Below are 15969 nucleotides of genomic sequence, written 5' to 3' on the forward strand. Positions count from 1 at the left end.
AGCATGTTTTGGACCCTCTCTTTGGAGGGGAAGACGAGGCCGTCCTTTGTTTGAATTAGAGCCCCTAGGAATTGTTTGATTTGACTGGGGTCTAAACTGGACTTCTTTTCGTTGATGGAGAAGCCCAACTGGAACAAAAGGTCTACTGTCTTTTGGGTATTGGAGAAGCATGTTTCGTAAGAATCCCCTGTTATGAGCCAGTCGTCGAGGTAAGGGTAAACTGGGATGGACAACCTGCGCAGGTGGGCCGCTGCCACTGCCAGCACCTTCGTGAATACCCTTGGTGCTGATGCTATGCCGAAGGGTAGCACTTTGAACTGGTAGTGTTTGCCCTCTATCATGAACCTGAGGTATTTTCTGTGCGCTGGCAACATTAAAATATGAAAGTATGCATCTTTCATGTCCAATGTTGTCATGTAATCTCCCTGAGAAAGCAGTGGGATTACTTCCTGTAAGGTTACCATACGAAACTTTTGGGGTTTGATAAAGTTGTTCGCTGGGCGCAGATCTAATACAGGGCGCATGGTTAGATCCTTTTTGGGTACAAGGAAGTACACTGAATAAATACCTTCCGTTACCTGAGATAGAGGCACGACCTCTATGGCTCCTTTTTCCAGTAGTAGTTGTACTTCTTGGAGAAGGATGGCAAGATGTTCCGGTGTCATGCGACGTCCCCTCGGGGGTCTGTAGGATGGGGAACTGTTGAATTCGATACAGTATCCGTGGGCTACGGTGGACAGTACCCAACGGTCTGACGTTATCTCCTCCCATGCAGGAAGAAAGGATGTTATCCGGCCCCCGACCGGTGTTGCATGGGAGGGGACGCGAATCTTCGCGTCACTTGGAGTTGTTGGGGACTTGGGAGCCTCTGGGGGTGGATCCCCGACCCCTCCCTTTGCCCCGGCGTTGGCCTCTTTGGCTGTACTGCCCACTATTGGTTTGGTAATTGGTGGCAGGGTATTGCTGATGTTGATTTTGTTGTTGGTGTTGGCCACGAAAAAAGCGTTTGTTGCCATAGCCGCGCCTGGTAGTGGGCTTAGAGATCTGGTCGAGAGTCTTGATAGTGTCGAACTCTTTTTTAGCCATCTCTAGGGCTTCATCTACCGCTTTTCCGAAGAGGTTAGCGTCCTCGACAGGTTTATTTATCAAAGACGCCTGTGTCTCTGGTTTAAAGCCCGAGTTGCGCAGCCATACATGGCGCTTTAGGAGTATTCCTTGTACCAAGGAACGTCCTGCTGTTTCTGCCGCGTCCAGAGAGTTTTTAACAATGCTCTGGTTCACTTGGGTTCCTTCGCCAATAGTTGACAGTAGGCGCGTACGTAAAGGCTCCGGTGCTTCCTCAGCGTCTTTTCGCAGTTTGGCCCACTGCGCGTCTGCGTAGCTTGCAAGCAAGGAATTGTTGTTGGCAATTCTTGCTGAGAAGGCAGCCGAGGAAGTAACTCTTTTTGCAAGGGCATATAGCCTCTTGCCCTCCTTGTCAGGGGGTGCCTCACTGGTGGAAAGTGGTACCCCTGCCCTCTTTCTAGTATTAGAAACCACTAGGGAATCAGGAATGGAATGTCCCCTAATGTAGAGGGGGTCTGAGGGTGAAGGAGTGAAAAGTTTTTCAATCCGTGGATTGACCCCTCTGATTATAGCGGGAGTGGACAGCGAAGGTATGATCCTTCTCTTTACTGAAGCGAGGAGTGGAATGGTCTGGCTGACCGGGGGGTTTTCCTTAATCACTCTTTCTACAAAGTCCAATTCTGGAGAGAGTTCCCCGGTGTCGAGTTCGAAATGCGCTGCTGCTCTGCGCAACAGTGCATTGAACGTCGGCTGATCGTCAATTGGAGACGTGTTCCTAACTGGAGAATTGTCCGGAGGAGTTAGGTTTAGGACATCAGTGTCGGAATACACTGATGGTGATTGCCAGGGGTGTGAAGGTCCCTCTTCTGGGTTAACCCCGAAGCCTTCTTCTATAATGTCTGTTCTGTCTTCCAGACATTCCTCCTGGTTCTGTTCTTCATTGTCAATGAAATCATCTTCTTCCTCGAAGTCTTGCTCCTCCCCAGTGAGGTCCTATACATCTTGGAAGTCTGAGGCTGTGTCCTGCTGGGGATCGACTAGCCTCGGATTTTTGGCCCTGGGGTCCTCCTGAGGCCCTTCTCTGGTCCTCTTGAGTGTTTGAGAGGCCTGGGTGCTCATGAACTTTTCCATCCTCTCCATACAGAGGTGGAGTCTTTCCATAGTTTCATGGGGTACCCCAGAGCGGTCTGGCGGGGGAAACATAGGGTTATCTAACTCGAAATGGCTCGACCTCTCCCAAAGCGTCGAGGAAAGTGTCCCGTCGCCCTCCGAAAAACCTTCTGGTGTGTCGGGAGACTCCCTGCCTGAAGGGGGTAGTCCCTGCTTCCCATCGGGCTTTTTCGGCGTATCCTTTAACTTATGCGTAACGCTCGACGAAATCTTCGGCGTACGCTTTTGGGCGTCGGCTACAGCGATCCTTGCTAAGCTATCGGCGACTCGCTTGTCGGCGACTCGTTTGTCGGCGGAAGCTTGAGTTTTCGACGCTATGGGTCTTTGTGTGCGTCTGTGTCGCCGGGGTGTTCATCCCCATAAGCAGGGCGTGAGCCGAGCCAGTCGGGGCCGGGGACAGACGACGAAGCGCGTAAGCGCTCCTTAGAGGGGGTTTCGACTTCCGTAGCGGAGGTCGTGTTATCGCGTTCCTCGTCACTGTCGGTGGTAGCAGCGGCGGGTGAACCTTCGGCCTTCGACATCGCGTAGGCCGCCCACCTTTTAACCCTTCGGTCTTTTAGAGTTTTAGGCTTAAGAAGCCGACAAGCCGCGCACCTTTCCTCCTTGTGATCGAGGGGGCAAGCAGCGGTTACACCGTGAGTGCTTGTCCTTCCAAGTGAATTTGCCTTTACAAAGTGGGCAAAACCTAAACGGTGTCCTCACCATAGCCGAGGCAATAAATCGCGATAAACACCCCAAGGGAAAGGAAGGGGAAAGGGAAAGGCATTCTCAGAAAAGACCCAGAGATGTCCCACGACCCCACTCTCCCTACTGTATATGGCCTGCGAGGCCAGGCCACGTGTTCGGCAGCGCCGAAGGATTTCTTCCGCTCGACCCTCCGTCGAAGATTCTTTTCGGCGGAGAACAGCTTACAACTGCGTCGAGGGAGGGATTATTAATATTAGAGAAAAAACGACCAAAGGTCGAGGAGTTGCAATGTCTCTCGAGGAGCTCCGCGTGAAGGCGACCAGAAGCTGGGCGGAAAAAAACAATCTGAGGGACCTCGACGCGTGAGGGATTGTGGGTACAACGCACGTCACTATAGGGATAGTGTTTCAGACACGCCTTGTCGACGTCCCCTTTTCGACTACGAAAAACAAAATGCAATACTCCGCAGTGACCACTGGATGTCGGACCTATGCACAGCATGTGATTCTAAGCAGATTAACAAACATCAGAAATTATGATTCTATCTGCTTAAATTCTATCTGCTTAAATTCACATGCACCCTTCCTGCTCAGGAAGGAACATAAACTTCTTACTACTTTCTCTTTATGCACACTCAATAGCCTTGGGCTCCCTCATGGCAGAAAATAAATACCATCGGAGGGACCTCGGTGCGTGAGGGATTTTGGGTACACTAGACGTCACGATAGGGATAGTGTTAGACACGCATATGCCGACGTCTCCTTTCGGTCCCCGAAAGGCAAGATGCAATACTCCGCGGTTACCACTGAATGTCGGACCATATGCACAGCATGTGATTCTAAGCAGATTAACAAACATCAGAAATATTGTTATACCTTATGCCCAATTGGAATTAAGAGTGCTGTGTGCTAAACTGAACCACTCACACCATCCTAAGCCTTGCTGTTCAGTCACTACCCAGATAGAGTTTGGCTAGACATGTGTCCCTGTTAATCAGAATAGGGTGGCCTCCAGAGAATCCATCCACAGGGCTGAAAACCATCTGAACAATGAAAACATCCTCCCACGTCTTAAAGGGTGTTAGGCAGCAAATGAGGCAGTGCTGCACACAAATCCATGCAGTGCCCCATGCCAGAAAGATTTCTAAAAAGTGGCTTTTACAACAATGTGATGTTATCGCTTTAGACAGCAAGTGCATGTACCAGGTCACCTGGTGACTCAATAAGAACTAGCTTTCCACTCAAATTCAGGAACACATGTGGGTAAAAAGTAAGTTATCTGTGAAAGAGAAACTGGACTGCCTCCATTGTCTATTCACTTTCCACATGACTACACATTAAAAACCTTCAATCAGGTAACAAGTGGCCTAGGAGTGGGCAAACTAAGCTGCCCATAAGACAAAATACCATGCATGGAAGGTTTGATTCATTTTAAATGACAGCAACATGTGGAAGAATGTCTGCAAGGTCAAAAGCACAGGCGTAAGGTCACAGAAATAGACATTTGGGTTTTTATACACTAGGCAAAGGGACACAATTCGGTCATCAAGGGATTGTCAAAATACCTGACGTAGAGATGAAAGGTCACAGGGTCTTTAATTTTTAGTTTTCCACTCTCACCGAGCTCAAAAATACTGGCATCTGGAGAATTCTCATCATATTTCAAGAGTTCACTGTAAAGGTACCTGAAAGAAGAAAAAAACATGTAGTTACTTAGTCGAGCCTCCACCTAAGTCTTAGACCGGTGAAAAACGCACAGGCATCACCTAATCTAAAATTCTTAGAACCTCCAGCAGATGGACTACGGCCACCAAGGGTGTTCCAACCACAAAGCGCATTGAGGCCATACAAATGGGGAAGAGCGCTATATAAATACAATACTTGAGCAAAAGTTACTTGAGAAAGCAGGAGACATTTACTGCAAGGACTGACATCAGTGAACAGCCATAATATTGCATTCATAAATACATGGCGAGTTGGCATAAGAATATTCTTTTCCACCAAAACTGAATGAGCTAGAACTTTCTACGACTGTAATCACTAAATTGACTCAAGGGCATAAAGCCATTTCCCCTCAAAAAATGAACCAATAGGAGAATAGGGCAGTCGCGTGGATGAGATTAGTGCACTAGCATGATCACAGTACTCCTGAAAAAATTGACTATTATAAGACATGCATTACTTACCGTAAAAGCATTTCTGATGCTTGTATCTGCTTAGATTCACATGCTGTGCATATGGTCCGACATCCAATGGTAACCGCGGAGTATTGAATCTTGTCTTTCGGGGACCGAAAGGGGACGTTGGCATAGGCGTGTCTGAAACACTCCCCATCATGACGTGTGTAGTACCCAAAATCCCTCACGCACCGAGGTCCCTCCGATTGTATTTTTTCTGCCATGAGGGAGCCCAAGGCTATAGTGAGTACGAAGAGAGAAAGTAATAAGAAGTCTATGTTCCTTCCACCCTGAGCGGGTAGCCAGGGAGGGCGCATGTGAATCTAAGCAGATACAATCATCAGAAATGCTTTTACGGTAAGTAATGCATGTCTTCTGATGCTTGTTAATCTGCTTAGAATCACATGCTGTGCATAGACTAGCGAGCAGTACCCGGAGTTGGAGGTGGGTTGTGAGAAGGAACAGTAGAAAAAAAGAAGATGTCTTAGTACAGCTTGTCCCACCTGAGAATCAGACCTAGAATGAGTGTCTAGGCAATAGTGTTTTGTAAAGATGTGTACAGAACTCCAGGTTGCCGCTCTGCAAATGGACTCTAGGGGAACATTTGCAATGAATGCTATGGATGCCCCAGTGCCTCGAGTAGAATGTGCTCTAGGCTTGAAGGGCAGTTCTCTCTTTGCAAGAGAGAACATAGTGTGATGCATTTGACAATCCACCTTGATATTGCTAATTTAGAGACAGGGTCCCCTTCTCTACCAGCTGCCACTGAAACAAAGAAATTGTTTAGTTTTCCTCAGTGGTTTAGTCCATGACTGCCCTGCGCACATCTAGTGTGTGAAGGCTTCTTTCGGCCATGTTAGTAGGTCTCTGGAAGAACGTGGGTAGTTCGATTGACTGGTTCACATGGAACTTTGAAATAAATTTCGGCGCAAATCTGGGATGTGTGCGCAGAACTACCTTATCTTTGTGGACTGTAACAAAGGGGTCCAAAACCGAGAGGGCCTGTAGTTCGCCAACTCTTCTGATAGAAGTGATAGCTACTAGAAAGGCTGTCTTGTAAGTCAGGTCTTTCAGACTAGCTTTAAGCATAGGCTCAAAAGGGGGTCCTATGAGCCTAGTCAAAACCACATTTAGATCCCACCCAGGGGCTGGGTGAGTGATGGGGGATAAATTCTTTTAACCCCTTCCATAAAGGCTTTAATCACAGGTATCTTCCACCACGACACCTTCTGCTGTGACGTGGTGTAGGTGGACAACGCCGCTAGGTGAACCTTTAAGGAATTGAAGACTAACCCAGAGTCCAACAGATGGGTTAGATATAACACAATGTGTGAAGGCGAGCAATCTGTGGGATTGACGCCTTTGGAACTGCACCATATGACAAAACATTTCCATTTGCTGGCATAGCAATAACACGTGTTAGGCTTTCTTGCTTCCCTCAGTATGTCCATGCATCTTTGAGGGAGTTGCAGATGTCCAAACTCTGAACTTAGCAGCCTGGCTCCTGAGGTCATAGAGTTTGTGGTTGTGGAGTCTCCCCCCTGTCCTGAGACACCATGTTGTACGGGCAGGGCAGCGGGACATTTCCATCAGGTGCACAAACCAAGGTTGGCGGGCCCACATGGGAGCCACCAGAATCATGGTGACTGGTTCCTGGTGCATCTTGTGTACCATCTTGTTCAAAAGGAGAGACCGTTCCCCTTGGATCGGTTCTGGGGGTACCTGGAGGCGTAATCTTGGCATTGGGTGTTCTCCTGAGTAGCGAACAGGTCGATCTCTGGAAACCCCCATCCTGCGAAGACGTTGGATACAATGTCTTCGTGCAGTCACCATTCATACTGTTCTGGCAGAGGAAAATCTCTGCTGAGAACGTCTGCCAGAAGATCGAGTTCCCCTGGAACATGTTGGGATATCAGGAACATCTTGTGTTTGAGAGCCCATATCCAGATGTTTTGGGACAGCTTGGATATCCCTGGAGAGTGAGTGCCCCCCTGTTTGTTCAGGTAATACATTGCTGTTGTGCTGTCGGTTAGGACCAGCACTGTCTTCCCTTGCAGTTGCTGCTGAAAGGCTTTCAATGCTTTGAACACTGCTAGTAGCTCCAGTAGGTTTATATGGTTGGACGCTACCTGAGGGGAATCACACTCCGTGCGCTGTCTGTTGAAGCAGGTGACCCCCCCCCCCCCACCCTGTGAGAGATGAGTGTCGTGAGCGTGGCTTCCACTGCAGGGGTGGTGAAGGTTTTCCCCTTCAAGAGGTTCTCCCTCGACCACCACTGCAGAGAGAACAAGGGCTGGCGAGACAACAGATCTTCCCATTGTCCGCTGGCCTGACCACTGGCTGTTGAGCCACTCTTGCATGGGACGCATGCGCAGCCGGGCGTGGGGAACCAAGTATATGCATGACGCCATCATCCCTAGCAAACGCATAGCTTTGCGTACCGTCACCTCTCGACTGGCTACATACTAAGGAACCTGAGAGAGCATGTTCTGAACCCTCTCGCTGGAAGGGAAGACTAGACCGTCTTCCGTATGAATTAGAGCCCCCAGGAAATGTTTTACTTGGCTGGGGATTAAGCTGGATTTCTTTTCGTTGATAGAAAATCCCAGGCTGAACAGTAGGTCTAGTGTTTTTTGGGTGTTCGAAAAACAAACATCGAACGAGTCCCCCGTGATGAGCCAATCGTCGAGGTAAGGGTAAACTGAAAGTCTGCGCAGGTGTGCCGCTGCCACTGCCAGGACCTTGGTAAACACCCTTGGCGCAGGGCTATGCCGAAGGGGAGTACCTTGAACTGGTAGTGTTTGTCCTGAATCACGAACCTTAGGAATTTTCTGTGCGCTGGCAGCATTGAAATTTGAAAGTATGCATCTTTCATATCCAATGTCATGAAGTCCCCCTGTTTTAGCAATGGGATCACCTCTTGCAGTGTTACCATGCAAAACTTCTGGGGCTTTATGAACTTGTTCGCTGGGCACAGGTCTAGAACAGGATGCATGCGAGATCCTTTTTGGGGTACAAGGAAGTACACTGAATAGATACCCTCGTTTACCTGAAGAATCGGGACGGCTTCTATGGCGTCCTTTCCCAGCAGCGCTTCCACCTCTTGGATCAGGATTTGTAGATGTTCCGGTGAAAGGCGTCGATGAGAGGGATAGACTGGCTTGCTGGAGGCTTTTCATTAATGTCCTCCGCAAAATCTTGTTCGGGCAAGGCTTCAAGTGTGTCAATTTTCAAGAATTCCGCTGCTTTTTTCAACATGCTGTTGAAAGCCATTTGATCATCCACCGGGGAAGCTTGTCGAATCGGGGTGGCTGGGGGAGAATCTAGGCAAACTATAGTGTTGTGATCGTCCTACTGGGTGTCCTCCCAGTTGTCTGTTGCTCCTTGATCTTCCCCATAGTTGTCCAGAAAAGAGGACTCTTCTTCTGTATAGATGTCTCTATATGTATCCATCTGGACATCTTCTTGATAGCCAACTTGGTGTTGGACGTCTAGGTGTTGGACATCTTGTGTTTGAGGGTTAGGGTCTACCCAAGCTCTTTTCGGCAGCGGTTGATCAGAAACCCTGAACTGCTCCAGCCGATCCATACACCCCTCTAATTGCTCCGTGGTCCACTGGGATGACCCCAAATGGACCTAGCTGAGTAGGAACTGTGTCCCCCCCGCCCTAAGGTGTTGAGGGGATCTTCAGGGTGCTCGAGAGGGGTACCTGGCTTTCTTCGTAAGAGTCTCCGGGATCGTCTTCGGATTGGCCCATAACTGGGCAGAACCGGGACTAGGCCCACCGCTGTAGCAATCCTATTGCTGCTCTTACGTATCGTCACCAAATCTCTCCGATGTGTTGGCAGTGGAGAGGTCTTCTGCGGCTCCAGAAGGGCCAGCGGATGGCTTCTTGGGTAGAGGCCTACTCGTAGTTTGAGCCTGTACGGGGCTTGGAAACCTTCGAAGTTTCTTTTACGGAAACTTCGGCGCATGTAATTTGGGGAGTAGCGCCCTTGTTATGTTTGCTATGCCCAGTCATGCGCTGCTGTGGATGCGGGGAAGGCTTCGGATCAGACCGATCTGTGGGCACCGCCGAAGTTTCCGGTGGACCCGTTGGCGTTTGCCTTCGAAGACGTCGAGGAGGGCGCTTGGGTTGTGTGCTTTGTGCGGTGCGATTGTACGCCCCTGTCACTGGGTGTGGTCTCTGTAGCAAGACCGAAGTCGAGCCTGGAAGGGTCGGGGACGGGCGTGGCGGACCTAGAATAGTCCACCTCAAGGTCTATAACGTCCGCGTTGGACGTTTGGTCATCCGGTGTACCCCTGTCACTTTCGGCTGGTGTCACGGCAGGGGGAGGGAGGCTCCATGCGTGACATTCCGTACGCGGCCCACCACTTCAACTGGCGCTCCTTAAGGGTTTTCGGTTTAAGGAGTTTACACGCCGAACACCGCTTTTTGTCGTGCTCCAGGGGGAGACAAGCGTTACACGACGTGTGCTCGTCTTTCCATGGATATCTGACCCTACACACAGGGCAGAATCTAAATGTAGTCCTTTCCATAGCAGAAGGGAAGGGTGATCAGACCAAAAAGGAAAGCAGTGGGAAAGAGGAAAGACATAATAACAGTATGGCAAAACCCCGAGCCCACTCTCCCTACTATGTAGGCCGGCCAGAAGGCCCGACCACGATGTAAGTCCGAACGCCGGATCTTAGGCGCCGGAACCCAAAGCCGTAGTCTATTCCCCTGTAGTCTTCGTCGAAGATGTTCTTGATGGCGAAGTGATTTAACAGGGAATAAAACCGACAATTCGGTAAGAAACAATGTCTCATGAAGAGCTCCGCTATAGGGCGACCAGTTATCTGGGCCAAAAAAAAAAAAAAAAAAAAAAAAAAAAAAAAAAAAAAAACACAAATCGGAGGGACCTCGGCGCATGAGGGATTTTGGGTACTACACACGTCACGATAGGGATAGTGTTTCAGACACGCCTATGCCGACGTCCCCTTTCGGTCCCCGAAAGACAAGATGCAATACTTTGCGGTTACCACTGGATGTCGGACCATATGCACAGCATGTGATTCTAAGCAGATTAACAAGCATCAGAACAGAGATTTTTGCACTTTAACCATGCACTTTAAATGCCCCATCCCTGCCTCCTGCTTCTAGTTTTAATATCCCACCCTCTCTTCCCCCACCCCCTGGCTCCAATAGATACCACACAAGTCTGGCCCTGCAAAGTCCTAGTCCGGCAATCTTGCCTCTACACCCCTTTTAGCTCTGTTGTTTCTGGTGAGCCTGCAGTCTTTTCTGCTGCCCTCAACCCCTTGGGTTTGATTTGCTGCATTTCCGATTAAAACCAGCACCCATGTGCTTTCAGTGCACCTTCAACCCCTCCTCCCCGCTTTTGAGTTCCTGCCTCCAATCCCGCCCACAATTGGCCAAGAATGTATAAAAACCACCGTTAATAGGAAAAGGCAGCTCAAGTCTGGGAATCCGGCAGGCTTCAACCAGAAACTGATAAGTGTGAATTGGGCTTGGAGTACAGCCATTACTGTTCTCCAGTAAAACCCTAACTTCACAATAACATACCTGCATGCATTTAGCCTAATTGTGTAAGGTAGTCCTATTTTGCATTCATTTAACCAAATTGTGTAGGGAGCTGTGTCTTACATTGAGCCCGAATGTGTAGGGTATCCATACTTTGCATTTACAACATCTCTGCCATTAGTATACAGCGACAACCTACAAAATATTTTGTTCTAGCTGGCCAGTCTCCGGCACTAGCGCTCCACCCTAAACCACCAACAGCACCCATCGACATGCTTACAGGAGCCTAGCCAGCCTTGTAGTGCCAACCGGCAAAATGCAGACAAGCATCTTAAAGTTAACTCTTAGAATCTCCCACACATGGACTTTGGTTAGCGAGGGCGTTCCAACCACAAAGTGCATTGAGGCCATACAAATGGCGACAGTGCGCTATATAAAGGATACATTAGACACTAATCGAATTTCTGGTGCTTCTATCTGCATAGATTCACATGCTTTGCATAGGCAGACATCTAGTGGAAGTTGCAGAGCATTGCATATTACATTTCCGAAGTTAGAAAAGGGACAGCGGGCTAACTAATACTATCCCTGTGACGTACCCACAATACCCCACACGTCTAGGATCCTCAGATTATTTGACCCATGAGCCTAGTCAGCACCACATTGAGCTCCCACGCCGGGGAGAAGCAAAGGCAACAGGGGAAATGCATAGAGGACCACTTGAGGGCCCAAAACACGGCCCGTAGCTCTAGAACGTTGACGTGCAATGACTTCTCCAGTAGCCACAGGCCTCTTGCGTGAAGACGACTAGTGTGTGTGCACCCCATCCCTCCAGGGATGTGTCCATCGTGACAGTCTCCTGGTGCAGGGAGGGGGGTCTGGAAACCCGCACCCGCTGACAGATGCGGACACCCCACCACCGAATTGCTCGACGGAAACTCGGAGCTTCCCAATACCTGGATACAACAGGCATCCAAGGGCAGCCTGCACAGGTGCACAAGGTAAATGCATGAAGACATGCTGAGGAGGGACCTCACCCATGTGATCTTCAGGGTCAACCGCCGTTGTAACTTGTCCAGGATGGCTGCTATTCTCTCCTCAGACAGGGACGCCTGACATGACAGTGTTGAGCCAGGACCCCAGAAACAGCGCGTCCTTCAATGGCACCAAGCAGGACTTGGCAAAGTTTATCAAGAAGCCCAGTTCCGTGAGTAGCCGGACGGTCCTCGCCGTGAGTTCGATGGCAGTCTCCCTCGACTTCGCTAGGATGAGCCAATCATCTAGGTAGGGGTAGATGTGGACCCCCTACAGGCGTAACCGCACCACCACTGGTGCCAGACACTTGGTGAAAACCCTTGGTGCCGACTTCAATCCGAAGGGAAGGGCCTTGAATTGGTAATGCTGACCTTGGACCACGAAGCGCAGAAACTTGCTGTTCCTTTATGAATGGGGAATGTGGAAATGGGCATTCTCCAGGTCCAGCAACGATAGGCAATCCCCTTCTTCCAGTTGTTCCAGCATGTGCTGAAGGGTGACCATCCGAAACTTCTGGGACCTGATGTAGTTGAGGCGGCGGAGGTCTAGTATGGTTCTCCAACCGCCTGTCTGACGAAGTACCTGGAGTACACTGGAGCCTTTTTGGAACCAGTTCCATCGTGCCCTTCAGCATGGCCCGTACCGCCAGCAGAAGTTGAGGGACGTGTGTTTCCTTCCTGGCCACCGGTGGAATGCACAGGCACCTGTTGAAATTCCAGGGTGTGCCCGTGGGCCAAGGCATCCAGCACCCAACGGTCGTTTGAGATGGACTTCCACATGCTGAAGTTCACCAGCCGGCCTCCCACCGTGGTGAGCGTGTGGGGGCCAGAAGTCACAGCCGGTTCAATCCCGCTTTGCCATGGGGGCACCACCTTGGGGCATTGGCGACGACCTCCTCCGAACTTGCTGTGCCCCTGAAGGCTTCCTGAGCCGACAAGCGGGACGGTTGATAGGATGACTAGCTGCCACCGCTGCCACTGAAACCTTTGAAGTATCCCTGGGACTTCCCTCCAGAGGCCCGAAAGGACGGCTGTCACTGCTGGAGCGTGCCCAACCCCCAGGCCGCCTCGGTATCCACCTTGATGGCCTGAAGCGAATCGTACACTGTCTTGCCAAATAAGTTTTCCCCGTCGAAAGGCATCTCCAACACCCTCAACTGTACATCCTGGCGGAAGCTAGTGGCCTTCAACCAACCCCGATGAAGGCAAATGCTGTTGCCCATCTGACAGAAGCCCGTGTTGGCGATATCCGTGGCCACTGTGATGGCATGGTCCGATGCCACCTTTCCTTCCTGCAGGATCTCCAGCGCTTCCGCTCGGTCGTTGGGAAGGAAGTCCAGGAGGGGAGCGATCTTGAACCACAGCTCCCTGTCATCACAGGCAACGATGGCTAAAGCCTTGGCCGCCTTGATAGTCGTTGCAGCTGGCGAGATGACCCCGTCGCCCCATGGCGTCTAGTCGCTTTCCCTCACCGTCCAGGGGAAGAAAACGTTGACGCCGAAGATCCAAAGGACTTCTTTGCCACCTAGACCAGAGTCTAGGGAGGGTTGGGATCTGAGGAACTTGGGTGCAGAGTCCAGCACCCTGTATTTCTTCTTGTACCGGTCCCTCCCGTGGGGCCAAGGACAGGTTCTTCATGAGGGACAGCCCTCGTCCCAAATGTCGTCCAATAGAGGGATAGAAAGTACATTCTTCCTCTTGGCCTCCCGGCGCTGATACAGGAAGCCTTCCTTTTCCTGGGGGGCCAGTTGAAACATCTCCGAGTCCCTAGCGATCATGGCATGGAAAGAGCCAATCTCGTCGGGTGGCCGAAGGCCTGGGCACCAGGAGGTCCCCTCCGTTATAGTCCATACCCACCATTGCCGTACCAGGTTCCGCATCGTCCCTCGGAGGAGGAGATGGTGGCAAAGGATGGCAAGGAGGTGGAGGATGGACTCCTCTTGACGGGGGTGGGTCCCGCCAGCGACAGGGGCATCCTTGTCCGGATCTCTGAACACAAGTGTGCAGTGCCTGTAGGATGTCTGCCGACACATCCTTTGGCTGTGGTGGCGGTTGCTGTGGTGGCTGCAACGGGGACGATGGCAGTGGAGTGATGTCCTCTGACTCCTCGTCGGTATCCTCGCCGCTCTCCACATCTGCTTCTCTGGGGTCCTTCCATAGGACCTGGCCTCAACAAACTTTGTCCAGTACGGCCTTCAGACCAGAAGCTCCTCAGAGGAGAGGTCGGAGCCCTGCAGGACTACAGTACCCCCCCCCCCTTCTCGACCAGCAGGGACAGTTTAGAGGAGATGATTGGCATAGTCTTCACTGGTGTCTTGATGGGTAGAAAAGACTATTCCCTCGTCTTAGAGGCCGCCTCCTGCGAACCCACATCCGCGGCCTTCGCTAGGGATGCCACCACTCCTTCAAGGAAGATTTTGCTTGGGGAACCTGGGCCTTCACAATCTTTGACACGCTTGAGGCCCTCACCTGCGGGTGGGTGCGGTTTCAGGGAGGTTCAGCACCCTGCTCCCCTTGGCATTCTGTCGGAATCGACTGGGGCTTCTCCAGAAATTTACCCGGATGGTCTGACTCTTACTCACCGACCCAGAGCATTGGCTTGTGGTTGAAGGTGCCAGGGATGCCGTTCCTGACCTGGCCGCCGAGGAGCCCGTCCCAACGGCACTCCCAGTGCTTTGCCATGTTGGGGCCCCCCCGTCACCGGAGCGCCCTCAAAGGTCTTAGAATACCGCTCAGATTTCCTCTTGCTGGGTGAGGCTCAGGGGTCACCCACAGCCAGGATCTTCATCTGAAGCCACTTGGCGAGCCGCTTGCGACGGTCCTTCATGGTGCGGGGCACAATATCCTTGTAGAATGCACGTAATGTAGGCAGGAAAGAGAATGCCCATCGTCCAGGAAAAGGTCCTGTAGTCCGCATCCAGGTCAGATCCTGAACAGAGGCATCGAGTCTACTTTATCTTCAGCCATGTCCACGCGTGGTAGGTCTCAAAGAATCTTCTGGAATCCTCCAAGAAGGGAAAGTGACGAAAAATCCCCCTTGAGGGGTGTAGAAAGTTCTGAAAAACGGGTCCCAGTTAGTCAGATGGAGCTTGACGCTCGATTGACCAGAATAGAGTAAACCCTTAGGAGGAAAAATAAAAAAAAAAAAGCGCAAAACGCAGTAAAAGCTTGAGCTATAGCATGAGGACTCCCAACACTTGAACGTGCAGTAAAAATCTGAAGATGGCTGCCAGAGGGGCTTAGGTAGAGGGCAGTCATTAGCTGGGGGCAGTATGACCCAGAGACCAGTGCTTGGTTGTTAGGAGAAAGACAGTTCAGAAATTAAACTGAAACTGATTTTCTCTTTAGTGAGGATTCCCAGCCGGACAGGGAATATTCATGAGCATGCAAATCCATGCCAGACCCCATGCTGGAGAACCCCAGGTCTGTCAGGAGTTGGACTGTCTTCATCGTGTGGTCGACGGCAATGTCCTTTGAGTTCGCCCAGATGAGCCATTTGTCCAGGTATGGGTAGACATGGATCCCTCGTAGACATAGCTGCGCTGCCACCGGGGCCTGGCACTTGAACACCCGTGGCGCCAACTTCCACCCCAAAGGAAGGGCCTTGAACTGGTAATATCCTTGAACCACGAATCGCAGGTACCTGCGGTGTCCCTTGTCTATGGGGATGTGAAAATTGTTATCTTCCAAGCCCAGCAACAATAGAACATCCCCCTATTCCAGCTGTCCTAACACGTGCTGAAGGGTCACCATCCGAAACTTTTGGGACTTTATGTAGACGGCAGAGGTTAAAGGTATTTGTACCGCGCACCGTCACCAACGGAATTGGTCCCCAGGCGGATATGTGAACGATAAAGGTGGAATGGGTTAGTAAGGTGAAGAAGGGAGTAGGATAGTGACAGGAGTAGTGTTCTGTTGGCAGCTTCAACTCTGTATACACAGGGTGCTGAGCTTTGGTGCGGGTGTCGGTCCGCATGTGCTGTTCCGGCTTATGTGTTGTTGCAGTGTTATCAAGTGCGTGCGGCTTGTGCGAGAGATGGTTGTGAGAGTTTGTTGAGTGAGATAAGTATGCAGTTTGATCTTATATTGGTTAGTGGGTTACCTGACCTTTACTATGCTAACATTTACAGTTCTGTCCGAGTGCGGCATTTGTTGGCCCTCACATTCCCATCTAGACACGGTGCAGGCCAAGGCCCAGGACACCATCCAGGTGTGGCCATGCCAACATTCACACACTCCCACCCAGATGCAACCAGTCCAGGTGTGGGCATGCTAACATTCACAACTCCATCCGAGCGCCACGCAGGCCGGTG

General features: G+C 50.9%; 1 protein-coding gene across 2 annotated transcripts in view; it reads right to left on the reverse strand.

Moving 5' to 3' along the window:
• The window catches only part of ADAR (adenosine deaminase RNA specific), a 338180-nt gene that overhangs the window by 138538 nt on the left and 183673 nt on the right, over positions 1–15969 (reverse strand). For both annotated transcript variants that reach the window (XM_069652057.1, XM_069652051.1), the window contains exon 10: positions 4487–4606. In XM_069652057.1, the coding sequence (XP_069508158.1) occupies positions 4487–4606 (120 nt within the window). The remainder of the gene's footprint in view (positions 1–4486; positions 4607–15969) is intronic.

The sequence above is a fragment of the Ambystoma mexicanum genome, chromosome 1p (assembly GCF_040938575.1).
Source record: "Ambystoma mexicanum isolate Mex_15411 chromosome 1p, UKY_AmexF1_1, whole genome shotgun sequence".
Taxonomy (NCBI): domain Eukaryota; kingdom Metazoa; phylum Chordata; class Amphibia; order Caudata; family Ambystomatidae; genus Ambystoma; species Ambystoma mexicanum.